The sequence below is a fragment of the Anoplolepis gracilipes genome, chromosome 6, assembly GCF_047496725.1.
Source record: "Anoplolepis gracilipes chromosome 6, ASM4749672v1, whole genome shotgun sequence".
Taxonomy (NCBI): Eukaryota; Metazoa; Arthropoda; class Insecta; order Hymenoptera; family Formicidae; genus Anoplolepis; species Anoplolepis gracilipes.
This window is the reverse complement of record NC_132975.1, coordinates 10,882,577-10,896,853: the sequence shown is the minus strand read 5'-3', so window position 1 is coordinate 10,896,853 and position 14,277 is coordinate 10,882,577. Positions and strand designations below refer to the sequence as shown.

Below are 14,277 nucleotides of genomic sequence, written 5' to 3'. Positions count from 1 at the left end.
CTCTCGCGGTCCTTCGTTCGATCCTCTCACCACCGCGGCATCGAGGACTCACTTCGGCACTTAGCTCCCCGATGGCTTTTCTTACCGCGATAACTTGGCCGGGGGATCGGCAGGCAGGGAGACGACAAACTTCATGACGACAGAAGAAAACTTACGTCCTTCGCAAGCGGCGCCGCTCCGCAGATGAGTTCTCTCACGCTGCGAAAGTCGTACTTATCCACCAGCGGGTGCTTCGCCAGGAATGTCAGGATCGGCGGCACCAACGGCAGATGGGTGAATTTGTGCTCCTGCACCAGGTCCAGGAAGAGTTTCGGCTCGAAGGACGACATTATGACTACGATGCAGCCTGTGTATATGCAGAGCAGCAGAGTGCTCATTGCGTAGCCATGAAAGAACGGTAGCAGCAGCAGAAATTTATCGCGTCGTCTTATATTTATGTACTCGGGCTGCCTGTGTTTTTTAAGAACAGACTCGTCATATTTGAATCATGAAATCAAATTCTTATTAGTATTTCTAAATAAAAAAAAATTATATTCTCTTTTCCTTTAAAGTAATTTGCTAATAAATCTCGTAAAATTATGTTACATTAAAAAATATGAAAGTATATTAGAATAAAAAGAGATGACATTACATATTTTTCAAATAATTATTGTATCATATGAAATATGATTGATATTATAATTACATATTGCATGAAAACTACCTGGCTTTTATATAATATAGACATATTTTATAAATATTTGATAAGTATAATATTTAAATATTTTCTTTCTCTTCTGATACGTATTAATAATTTAAATATAATGCAGTCATAATTTCGTTAAAATTATAGAATTTCCACACTATAGACTTTACATCTCATTGTATATACATATATATAATTTTACTCGTGAAAATACTTACTAATAGATATTTTAACTTACTTTATTTTTGACATAAACGCTAATAGATTTTTATGAGACAAAGTCACTCCTTTCGGCAACCCAGTAGTTCCACTCGAGCAAAGAATAACTGACGGATGCTGGCTGCTATCACCAATATCTGTTGCTTTGAATTTTAGAAAATCTACAGCTTGTTCATTATTTAAGATATTCGTTAATGTGCGAATATCTGTTGCGAATGGCTGATCATCCAGTTCTATTAATTCTATCTTCCAGGATAAATTCGGAACGATTTTAGCAATAAGACGTTCGGTGCGTCGAGATACAAAAATAATTCGCGGTTTCGCGATATTTAATATGTGCTGGAATTCATCTAAAAATTATACTAAATTTAGTTAAGTATTTAAATGCAGATATTTAGGTTCAATAAATATTAAATATAATAATGTTATAGTTCACTTACATTCCGTGTATAAAGGACTGTATGGTGCTAATATAGCACCAATGTAGAAAGTCGCGCAAGCCGGTATCAACCAATCTATTCGATTTTCAGATACGATGGAAATTCTGTCTCCAATTTTTATTCCGTATTTTTGCAAAAAATTTGCGAATTTCACACTTTTCTCGAGTAGTTCCTTGTTCGTCATTCGATTACCACTGTGTCCGTCTATCTGTAAGAGAATAATAAGCAATAAGTATCTCTTCGCAATTTTATAAAATCGATATAATTAGAATTTAATTGAAATAGAAGTTTAACACACTATAAATGTTTGATTTTTTTTCTTTATATATTAAAATGTCTTGTGTATGTTACATTGTGTGAGACGTAAATAAAATAAATAGATTACATCTATTTATTTTATTTAAATATGTTTATATATATATATTTTAACGTTTAAATAAAAAAAAATTATTATTTATTGTATGCATGTGATGAGACAATTATGTATATATTATTTATTATGAAACAACGAAATATATAATAGTTACAAATAACCTTCTTCATATATAGTTACATATATTGTTAAAAAAATATCATATCACTAAATTTTTTTCTTCTAACATTTGCAGTTTAAAGCAAATTAAAGTAAAAAATGCAAGGACAGATGGGGGACAGTCGTTATGAGCGATGCATAATGCGACAGCGAAAATTCAGAGATAGATTTCACGAATTTTACCTCTGGCGATTAACGCTAATGGAATTACGAAAAAGTTTTACTGTTTGATACATCTTTTTATTATTTAATCGCGAAATTGGCAAATGATCGACTCCTAATCGTAAACATGCATAAACATGATTTTGTGTGTGTGAGACACTTACTATTAAAACATCATCGCCGTTTTCACGCAATTTATCTAGCATAGCTTGTCCTATAGATATAGTTGGTGTTGGTTGTTCCAATCGACGCTCAAATATTTTTCCCATTTTTGTAACAATGTGGGATTTCCTTTATACCAAGTGGTACTTTTATCTGAAAGTGAATGTAAACATATTTTCTTGTTAAGTAATATATAAATAATAATACTTTAAAAGTTAAGGATGACTGTACTAAACCTAGTGGAACATAAACATGACCAAACAGTTTAATGTATATAAAATAAACGGCATGCAAAATAAAACAAAGGCTTATTCTTAGAAACGTATATATTTAACTATTAAGATAAATAATATACGATTTTTACATTTAAACTTCTTACTAAAATAATACTGCTATAGTTGCAAAATATTATGTGATTGAGAATGTATTAAAAATAATTTTATGAAGTTATAATTTAATATTTTAATTGCATGAAATAATGTACATGCCGAAAAAGATTTGTTCAGAAATTCTTGACAAGCAAGATAGAAATATACAATTGAGTGTTAACGAACATAATTTTATGATATTGTTTAACGCAAGAATTTAAAAGAAAATGATTAACAGTATTAATTGATCAAAAACTTTTAATTGATTATTCTATTAAAATATTTGTGAAAAAAACTAAATTAATCGAAAAATCTGTTATTTTTTTAAAATTAATTTGTTATTAAAATTAAGATCACATATTGTAAAACATTACATGATCTTTTTTTTCTTAAAGTAAAATTATTTCAAATTAAACCAATAGAATATAGTTTCTACATTTTTATTGCTCAAGTTTTACTTTTCCAAGTATAAGGCTCTTGGATTTAGTAAATTACGAATTTTTACGTTCTTATCGGCAGAGCGTGCCAAAGATTTAATCAGTAATGTAGGAAGACCGCCGCGAGGGTGCATAGTTGCGTCAATAATCCACTCGACGACGGAGGACGTGCGTTTAATTTGGCGGGTCGCATTTTTTAGAAAAATTTCATAGATCAGCAGCGACAGGTATTTAACATTACATTGAATCTATTCTTTATTATCTGTTACATCGTTTAAATATGAATGCGCGCGTGCTTTCCGGCTAGAATCGATGCGATTAGCGCAGATTATTATCTCCTGGACGATTGTTGTTCTCGCGTCACTATAGTATAATAACGTTTCCGTTTATTCGTTTCAGAAAATCTAGATGTATCGTAGGAAAATGGGGAATTTGTCTATACGAGAGGATAAGACAGAGTACGAGAAGAAAAGCATTCGAGAAAGCGTCGCTGGGTGAGTTTTGAAATGATATTTATAATGATTGTAAATAGTCGCGTCAGGCGAGCGAGATTCTGTGACGTCGCTCCGTTTTGGCGCGAAGTGTGCCTTAATATAGGGTGATATTTTGAATTTGCCAATGGCACAAAGTTGACAGTGAGCATGTAAATACACGGCAATTTCTAATATAAATGCAATATAAATCAAATTAAGAAATTATCAACAAGAAAATATGCATATTTCTTTGAAATGCACAGAAATAAGATATATTAATTATTATTATATAAATTTTAATATTTTTATTACATACGTGTGTTTTCAAATATAAATATTTTTTATATAATTCTACACAATTTACATTCTATAATAGTCTTTAAAGATTATATATTTAATTTAAATTATTTAATAATTCAATTATTTTTATGAAAATATAATTAAAATTTTTTGAAAATTTTTCTCTCAAATTTTTTATAAGACACTACTATTATTCAAATTTTTTTTTAATAATACTGCGCACTCTCTCAAATTACATACATATATATAAACGTATGATTAAAAGAAGTAAAGTTACGAAAAAGTTACGTGATCATCTGTTTGAAGAATATGACATAGTTTTTCTCTGGCATTCAGTTGGATGCTTTTTGATATACAAGAATTAAAAGGAGAGACAAACATAGAAATGCATTCTTTTAAGATATATGGACAAGGAAGTGCAGATAAATTGCCATATACATTATGTTATAATTGTGAAAGAAAGTTAACGAAAAATTCAGTTAAATATTACTTTGTATTTCTATTCAGTTACCTGTTACTTTTGAAACTGCTTTGAATTGTTATTTTTTTTATATTGGATTGCTTATTATCTGATAAGTTTTATATTGTGTAACATTTTTTACATAACATATATAAATATGTGAATTACAAGTAAATTGTGATATTGATATTACACAATCAAAGCAAGATAGAGAAAGAGAGAGAGAGAGAGTGAACTGAATTCATAATTTTTGTATAAAATTTACTTTTTATTTAAAATTTAAAATTTAAGATTAATTTTAATTGTAAAAAAGTCAAAATTAATAAGACGAATTTACTTTTATTCCTTAATTCAAAATTGATAAGCAATAAAAATTGATAAGCAATAAAAATAAGAATCTATTTCCGTTAAAATCGTTTATAAGTAAAAGATTATAATTTGTTTAATTTATAATTGATATAATTCATAGTTTACTTTTAGCCATTCTAAATACACGGTCTGCTGCAAGGTTATTCTAAGTATATACAATCTTGTATTTTAAATAAATCATATAAATTTCAAATTTACTCTATCGTGTTATAGAGATATACGGCTGATATATAAATATTCAAAAGTTAATCATCTTATATCTGTTGCTTATGAATTTTAAATTAGTGAATAAAAATTATAAATTTCTTCTATATTTTGTATTTTTTAAAATTAAAATTAACTTCTTAAATTTAAATTTTTCCATTATAATACAAATACTTTTTAAGAATAAATGAAAGACAGAGCAGTACGATGGGCGGACCGGCATGGTTAGACCGCAAGCAAACCGACTTCCGACGTTCCCCGCGACGTATGCACCGCATCCGCGGGAATGCATGCGACGGTGTGCATCCGGTATCCAGCTGCTCGTCTTCAGGTATTCGCGTGGGGAGCGCCGAAGGGACGAGGGCGACAACAGGGGGGAGCGCGTTCTCGGGAATCACTGAAGTGCTGGGGAATCGCTCTTCGGGGTTAGTCTCGTCGTCGACGACGCGGATGAGGTTCCGGGAGAGGGTTCGGGAAGCTTGGGACGCTACAAGGAGGAGGGATGGTCGAGGGCGCGTGCCACTCTGATTGTAGCGGCCATACTGGGACATTGGAGCCACATACCGATGATTCTTGGCCTCATGCGACATGCCTAGACACCCCGGGAATACTTATGATCTCGAGGTTGACGAGAAATGAACGCGGGAAAATCCCTTCCTTAAAAATCTCTGCTTAGATTATTTTTCTTTTTCTTGCCATATGCATTATAGTATATAATATACGTAAAATAAAAATGTCGCGATTAATTTTATTTCAGTTTATTGATTTTTTTATATATAATTTTTTCTATGTCACGCTGAAATTCTTTCCCCAACAAAATTGTAACTTTTCTGGTCTCTGTAAATTGATTGCAACGTCGCACATGTCGAAAGACTATGTTTCAGTTCCAATTTCTTCGAATTTGATATTTGCGATAAAATATAAATTGCTTTTTAAGAATGTTTCATTTATAAATCAAAAAAGTTAAAAGCTAATTTTTTTAGTGTATTTTTGGAGTTAATATATTCAATGCTGTATATATGTACACATATGTATATCGAGAAACGCATGAGCATTGTCTTCAAACTTGTAAAAAGAAAAATTAGTTTTATTATATTTTTAATTACGATATATATATTAATATAGTCTATTTTAGATTTTTATTTAAAATCGATTGATATGTCGTCAAATATGCTTGAGAAATTTTATATAAATAAGATTGAAGACTCGGAAAGTTGTGCGAATCTCTCTCTCTCTCTCTCTCTCTCGACGAATTTCTATCGAAAATGCACGAATGTTCGTTGACATAAATCGCTCTCGAAGATAACACGTTGACAATATAAGAACAATCGTCTGTCGATTCTCTTCTCACGCAAAGAGGCAGAGACTGTCTGAGCTACTGCCGATATCATTTCGGGATTCCTCATTAAGAATTCCACACACTCGACTGCTACCAGAAGCGGCACGCCGTAGCTCTTCGAGCGATTTCGCAGGCTGCTTGCCACGTTGAACGTAAGGCCGCGACTTAACGGAATTAACGACAAGCTACGCGCTCGGAGGACGCTTTGAGGGCGGCCGCGAACCGGGGAAGGGTAGAGCGGCCCGGGGGTGGATTTTGATAACATGTGACTTTATCTGGAATTTCCCAGCGCGCAGGTAGTCTGTTTACTTAAGATAATGGCGAGGCGGAGTGCTTGGGCGTGGATGGAAGCCTGGCGGAGCGAAGGCAAAGGGATATTTCACCAGGCAATGTTGAGTCTCCGCGAGCGAGCGGGTAAGACCGGGAATAAGAGCAGAGAGGAGTGGTAGGATGAAAGGGGATGAAGTTGAAGGTTGGGGCAGGGAGACGGAGGAGGATGGCACACGCTCGAGGTGGCGAAGAGGTGTAAGGGTAAGGGTGCTAGAGCGAAGAACAGGAAGGACGGAAAGGGGAGGGCGGGCTGACGCCGGGTGAGATTCTCTCTCGGTAAGGCTACAAGAACTTCATTTTCCGAGCCATTACGCCCCGTACCACTGCGACCGTCCTGGAAACCCCCTTTACCCCCTTAAATTAATTTATATCGAAATTTTAAATGACACTCATCGGCCCGAGCAATAAATAACGTTGCCGCGACCGCCTGCGGGGTTGCGAGCCCCCTTTCTTCTTCCCCAGCATGGCCTTTCCTGTGTCCTCTTCGTCGCTTTTTCAACTAAACCGCCGTCACGCCCGTAGATCCTTCTGTCTACGAAGTTCACCGGCGAAATAGCGCGAAGATGTATCGTGAAAAATCCTAGTCGAGACACGCTTGTAACCGGTGTCAACTACTATTCACAAACATACTTTATGCCGTAATTAACATAAAATGGACTTAGACTGCACCGGTTGATATTATCTTCTATCCTTTTCATTTTTATTTATAATAAATTATTTATAAGTATTTTAAAAGATGTTATCTTATTTTTTATATATATTAAAAATCAAGTGTGATATGCATTTCAAAAATGCATTTACAAAGTGATTAAATATTGTTATTTTGATTAATTTGCATTTCAAAATTGTTAATTATATCGATAAATATATTCTTTGATTAAAATCTGTTAGAGAAAGTCGAGTTTTCAAACATATTAAATATATAAATTATATTTAATAATTTTGTAGTTTCTTTTAACGAGCTATAAAATGATTTATTAATTAACATAATATTTATATAAAGAATATATAATTTTATATTTTTATATACTGCAATAATACAAAACTTTACATTTTCATCGAAATTATTTCATAAAATAGAGAAGTTATGATATTTTTTTAATGATGTTAAATTCATGACATAATATTTACAGTATTGTATATTACTCGACTTACTATTGTTTACTCGGTTCGGTTGTATAAGAACTACGATTCTATTTGCCATAAATTAAAAACAATACATATAGTTATTTTATATGTTTGAGCATCTATGAAACGTGAAGTGCATTTTGTTGAAATTGCTGGAACACAAAATATCGGAACGACGAGTGAAACATAGGCAAAGTGTTCGCTCAGGTGTATGGGAAATCGGCGATAACTCGCTCTTTGCGCTGACACTGCGATGTATTATAATGAGCCTCTTTTATATAATAATCGCCCTGACGTTTTGCAGAATTGGTTCTTTTGCAAAATCGGTCCGCTTGCGCCGTTCCAGTAGCTTAGTTTCCGGCTCGCTTGGTTTTGCCAATGCGAAATTTTGTCGTCGGAAACCACAACTGAGATCATTATTCCTAATGCGAAATCATACGCGACAATTTTCCGCTTTAAAAAGCTGTTTAAATCGTCAGTTGCTTAGAAAAGGAACGGTAGCGTGGGCTTTCATTTTTCGTTTCACGGTATTTAGAAAATTATTATTGCACAGAAAAAAGGAAAATATATTATTCATAAAAAGATAAGCGACGATTATATCGTAAATTATTTTCTTCGTGTGTGAATTTTTATTTATTTTGTGATAATATATTAGAGCATCAATAATTAATAAATTAATAATATTAATAATACTGATACAAATAAATTTTTAATTATTTAAACATTAAATAATATTAATTGAACTTTCTTGATATTTTGCCTAAATATATTATGTGATTGTTGATTTTGCGATATCATTTACATTCATGAGTTACTGCACTAGATTTTACATAATATCGTTAAACTTTCGTTACCAAGTTATTTTTTCCATTAAATATTAATAATAATTTCACGGTGGAAAATATCATCTCGCCCACGATGTAATGTCATCGATTTGCATTGTCACGTTCCAACTCGATCGATTTCTCGCAGATTCGCAAATGTTTGAAGAGGTCCACGCGATTTTCTGTTGCCGGCGTTAACAATTCGCTTTACTTTGGCACGATTGCGTTTACCTGTCCGATGTTTGCGCATAATTATCTTTCACCAACGGGCGAAGAACGATGAGATCGCTTTGGATGCTCAGATGATTGAGAAAGCGCTAATGACGCAAAATATTGAGGGCGTTTGATGTCTAAGATGTATAGAATATACTGCAATTTATTATAGTTATAAGAATATTGTAGTTGTAAATGCATAGAAAGGCAGTCTGGATTAATTGGAAAGTTTAATTAATTTTTAGAATTGTAATGTGTTATGCCTAAATTGATTTTCGATGTCGATTGATTAACGTGACAATGAAAAATCGATTAAGACGTTAATCCATATGCGAAACTAGAATTAACTAATTAATGTTGTTTAGATAATTGTACCTGTATGTTTTTTCTTACGTAACAGCTACGATATTTGAAATTAAATTATGCAGTATATTTTTTACATCTTAGACATCAAGCTTTAATATTTGCTTTAACACATTTTGCAGTAACTGCATAATTTATAGATACAAAAGTAAATATTAATTTTTTTATTAAATTAATATTAATTTTTTCTTGTTAATATATCGAAAAGTTTATTAATAAAATAGTAATACATTTTAATTTATTGTTTAAAGTTTATAGAATGCAGCTTATAGTTATTATCTTTGTAAGAAAAAAAAGTTTCACGCATTTTAAAAAATCGCGAATGAACTTTATGAACCTTGAATATTTTTACCTTTTGCTAGGCGAGTGAGTGAGAATAATAATTGTATTCAAAGTTTGACTATGATGCAGTTTTGTCGCGATTTATTGTTATTTTCCTTTTATCTTGCGTCTAAGTGATTAATCGGAGAACGTGAGATAAGACATTCATTTATGACTGAATACGAAGAGTGTGCATATAGCAAATCAGTACTTATGCAAAGTGCATTCCGATGAAATGGAAGATTCTTGTCAAATGAAATTTCGTAATCGTATTATGTGAAAGGCTATCATTCTCGCTTCGAGGCATACATTGACAATATAACGTTTTCAGAGTCGATAATTACATCGTGCTTTTATTCCGATGAAAAATGTTCGTCGCAAAATCAGAAAAATCTCAATGCACGCTAGACTTGATGAAATATGAATGATGAATATATATTTCCGTCTACTTCATAAAATGTATTCAAACTCTATTGATATTCACATGCAAATAGTTTTGAAATACTTTTTTTTCAATTAATTTTCTTTAATTTGCTAAGGCACAGAAAATTAAAATCTAGAGGCATACTACATTTATATATTTTTCTATTTTGTGCTTTAGATTTTCATTCTTATAAAAATATATATGTATATATATAGTAGCAAATGTAGTAATATACAGAGTAATTCGTAAAAAATCTCTCGTGTACAGATAAAGCGGATCAAACTCAGCAAAAAAGTCCTTTACTATTTTGCGATTTTCGTAATAATTATTGAGAAATTAAGTAAAAAATATCGACCAATTCGCGCCAATATATTAGCGAAAAGACAGTCCGCTGTCACGCAGTCGCTAGGAGCACAGCGAGAAGAGACAGCCCACTGTTACACGGTTATTATGCGTGCAATTAACAATCGCGTGACAGGGTTGGCTTTTCTCGCCACGTGCTAAGATTCATACAAATTAATCGATATTTTTTAATTAATTTCTCAATAATTATTGCGAAAATCGCAAAATGATATGGAACTTTTTTGCTCAGTTTGATTCATTCTGCCTGTACACGAAAGATTTTTTATGAATTACCGGATACCCCGTATAAAACAATATTTATAGTAGTAATATATAAAGTAATGCATATAGTAATAAATAGTAAATATATATACATATATATATATATATATATATATATATATATATATATATATAAGTAATAACTATTGCAAAAGATTCTCGCATCAGTCGTTGATTTCTAGTTAGTTATATAACACATATAGTAGTAAATAGTATATATATATATATATATAAAGTAATAACTATTGCAAAAGATTCTCTTACCAGTCGTCGATTTCTGGTTAGTTCTAAAGATCACTAGCACATTTTTATTTTTATTTCCTTTACAAAGAATCGCATTATTAATATTGCCGACACGATTTTATCACGGAAACTAAACACTTAAAATGATTGATATGATTAAAAGCGAACAAAGATAAGAGTGACGCAGTATTTTAACCGTTCGTTCCGACACGTTGTATCAGACTAATGCAGCGCTACGTGAGTTAAGCAAATCGAAAGCGAATGTTGTCTGTTCATGAGACTGTACATATGGGTTGTTAAGGTCAATTGTTACATATACTTTGTATCATTCATCCGGTCGCGAGAGTAAGACTTATATTAGTCAGTTAACCAATTAGCATTTTATTTTTCATTGCGTTATATTTCTTTTCTCGCTAACAAGTGATTTATATATATTCGTATGCGGGAATTATGTGCATTTATTATAATTGCATTATTTTTTTCTAGAATGTTGAGAATTTACACAACTACAACTATAATTATGACAATAAATTTCGGATTAAAATTGTGTTCAATAAATCAGAGAAGAAAAAAAGATTTTTTCTTATCTAATATATTTTTATAAGAATAATTTGCATCTGAATTATAATTATTGAATGTAATTATCTGAGAATATTATTGTAAGAGATATATATCACAAACTGATTATATAATCAGTTGTATTTTTCTCAACTATAATTGAACTTCGGACTTTATGCAAATGTTACATGTTTATAAATACACTAATGAGATTTGAAAGATAGTAAAGTTTGGAAAATAAACTCTAGATCTTTCTGAAAAAAGGTCTTGCTATCTCGAGAGAACTTTAGAGTACTATATAATTTCACGAACACGGCATCTAATTGCAGAAAGTATTGTTCTCTCTAAATTCTAAAATATTAAAGACGTTATATAAGTACACCGACTCCGGTATAACGCGAGCGTATGTTTATATTAATTTAAAAAATCTGCGCAAGTTAATAAATGGAAAAATTTATAGTAAAGAACGCGTAATGCAGTCTACTTACAAACCAAATTTTCCTACTTTCTGTAACATTGGCCACTAGTGCTGGCTTTTATATTAATGCTTTTCTTTTTAATTCTTTTTAATTTACTTCTCATGTTAAATTTTGCAATTTACGCAATTAAAATTGCATCTTGCTATCTTCTATTATTTTTTATTTTTTTTCTACATTTTATATAATTAATATATTTTTAGATATTTAAAAATATGAAAATACTAACTACTTTCTATTCAAAAAGGATCAATTAAAAAATAATTTAATAAATCAAATATATAATATTATAATATATATAATATACAAGAATAGAAATAACGGAACAATAAATTATGATTAACTTAATTTTTATATCAATCAGATTTGTCAAATATAATCTACAAATATAATCTGTTTATTTTTTTATATATGATGTAATTGTATTGATCGAAAAACTTTTTCATATATATATGACATAAAAAGTAACATTAAAAAAAAATATATTATATTATTTAATTAAATCTACATATTATTACATATTGCTATATGTTGTTATAAGTTTATAAATTACTATAATAAACTATAGTGTAACAATAATTAAATATAGTGTAACAATAATAAAATTGATAAAAAACGAGATGCAAAAAAGCATACATTTTAATTTTTATCTACAATGTTATCTACAATATTGTAGAACGCGTTTGTACAATTGATTATACATGTGCCGTCGTAATTATGCAAAAATCATTAATCTTTAGACTGCCACAAAGCCAGTTTTGTGGCCCTAAATGAAACTCGAAATTGTGCGCAACGTGTATGTTATTTATATATATAAATTTTTGAGAAAAAGAAAAACTTCAATGCAAAAATCCCGACAGTGTAAGGGTTAACAAAATCTAAATTCTTAAGCGTAATTTACAATGAGACTTTAAGATGTAAGACTTAAAAAATTAATCAATCACAATTGAGTTTAGAAAAGAATCATGAATATAAGAAATTAACCAATTGTTAATTTCTTAAGTCTTACATCTTAAAGTCTTATTGTAGACTACGCTTTAAGGATGTTGATCATTATTTTAATTTATGTTGATATATGGCCAACGTTGCTACTGCGTCGAATTAAAAAAAGTAAAATCACGTCGGTTAACTTTATTGCCTGGAACCCCAGTTCCTTTAACATCCAGTTAACAACCGACTCTGTAGTATAACCAGGGGTCAGGAAAACACACTCGAATGGTACTGTAAAGTTAAAAGCATTGTTCGGCTGGTTGCCCTTTAGGAAAGATACACTCAGTCGCGAAAGAGAAGAGAAACCCGGCATACGTTCTGGCAATGAATTGCATTTTTCTCGGTGAATTCTTCGCATTTGTACGTACGAATTACGCGGCGATAACAAATGTTTTCAATACTCGGCTGGATTTTTTGTCACGTATGAGAGCGTTTCCATCTTGCATTGTATTGCCAACGGTAGAATTTTAAAGAGCTTCAGTAAGAATATTTTCCTTGATTTTCTCTCGTTATTTTATTTTATTATAATATTTTATTTTATATATCGGTAATATATGTATATATCTTTATACTATTTTTTTATTAAACAACTTTTTACGCTCTACGTTTTAATTAAATATATACAGGGTGTCCGGTAATTCGTAAAAAATCTCTCGCGTACAGATAGAGTGGATCAAACTAACAATGAGCAAAAAAAGTATCGTTTATATGTTCTGTATGGTTTTGCGATTTTTGAAATAATTATTGAGAAATTAATTAAAAAATATCGACCAATTTGTGAGTATTAGCACGTGACGAGAAAAGCCAGCCCGCTGTCACACGGTTGCTAGTCGCACGCAAAGTAACCGTGTAACAGTGGGCTCTTCTCGCTGTGCTTTTAGTGACCGCGTGGCAACGGGTTGTCTTTTCGCAGAGCGCTAATATATTGGCGCGAATTGGTCGGTATTTTTAAATTAATTTCTCAATAATTATTGCAAAAATCCCAAGATGGTAAAGGACTTTTTTGCTCAATTTGATCCGCTCTATCTGTACACGAGAGATTTTTTACGAATTACCGGACACCCTATATTCATATTTATAGATTTATAAATAACAAAGTTGCAATAAATGCCTAATGTGCATTAAGATATTAAGCATCCATAGAGACAATAAGTATTTTAGAATAAATGCATTTAAAATACTTTTATGCTTTAAAAAAAACCTGCAAAATTAAAGATCTATGTTATATTATTTTACTCTAAATTAATCGGCTCATTAAAAAACAAAGAAATTTTATGTGCCATTATGAATTTAAAATGTATGTATTAATTTTGTATAATGACCTAAAATTTTTTTCAGAAATATCTATCAATTTAAAGAATGCATTATTTGCTCTATTTTATTTATCTTTATTCTACTTATATTAGTCATATATTATGCATAATAGCATTATACATTTATGGCTTTATTGTAAAATTTAATATAAATGTGAAATAAGTAAATATATATATATATATTTATTTATTTATTTATATATATACATATATATATATATATATATATATATATATATATATATACATATTGGAATATCATAATAAAATAGAATCACGAGAGAAAAGACAGAAAATGCAATTTTAATAGGCTAAAAAAA

At 30.7% G+C, this 14,277-nt stretch overlaps 1 protein-coding gene across 3 annotated transcripts in view; it reads right to left on the bottom strand.

The window, feature by feature from the left end:
- The window catches only part of LOC140666465 (luciferin 4-monooxygenase), a 100,787-nt gene that overhangs the window by 4,449 nt on the left and 82,061 nt on the right, over positions 1-14,277 (bottom strand). For 2 of the 3 annotated variants that reach the window (XM_072893674.1, XM_072893673.1), the window contains 4 exons: positions 2,203-2,353; positions 1,345-1,552; positions 924-1,254; positions 156-450 (listed from right to left, as the gene is read on the bottom strand). In XM_072893674.1, the coding sequence (XP_072749775.1) occupies positions 156-450; positions 924-1,254; positions 1,345-1,552; positions 2,203-2,307 (939 nt within the window). In that variant the 5' untranslated portion in view covers positions 2,308-2,353. Of the gene's footprint in view, positions 1-155; positions 451-923; positions 1,255-1,344; positions 1,553-2,202; positions 2,354-10,641; positions 10,859-14,277 lie in introns of those variants that run through there. The other variant, XM_072893672.1, reaches the window with a different exon arrangement.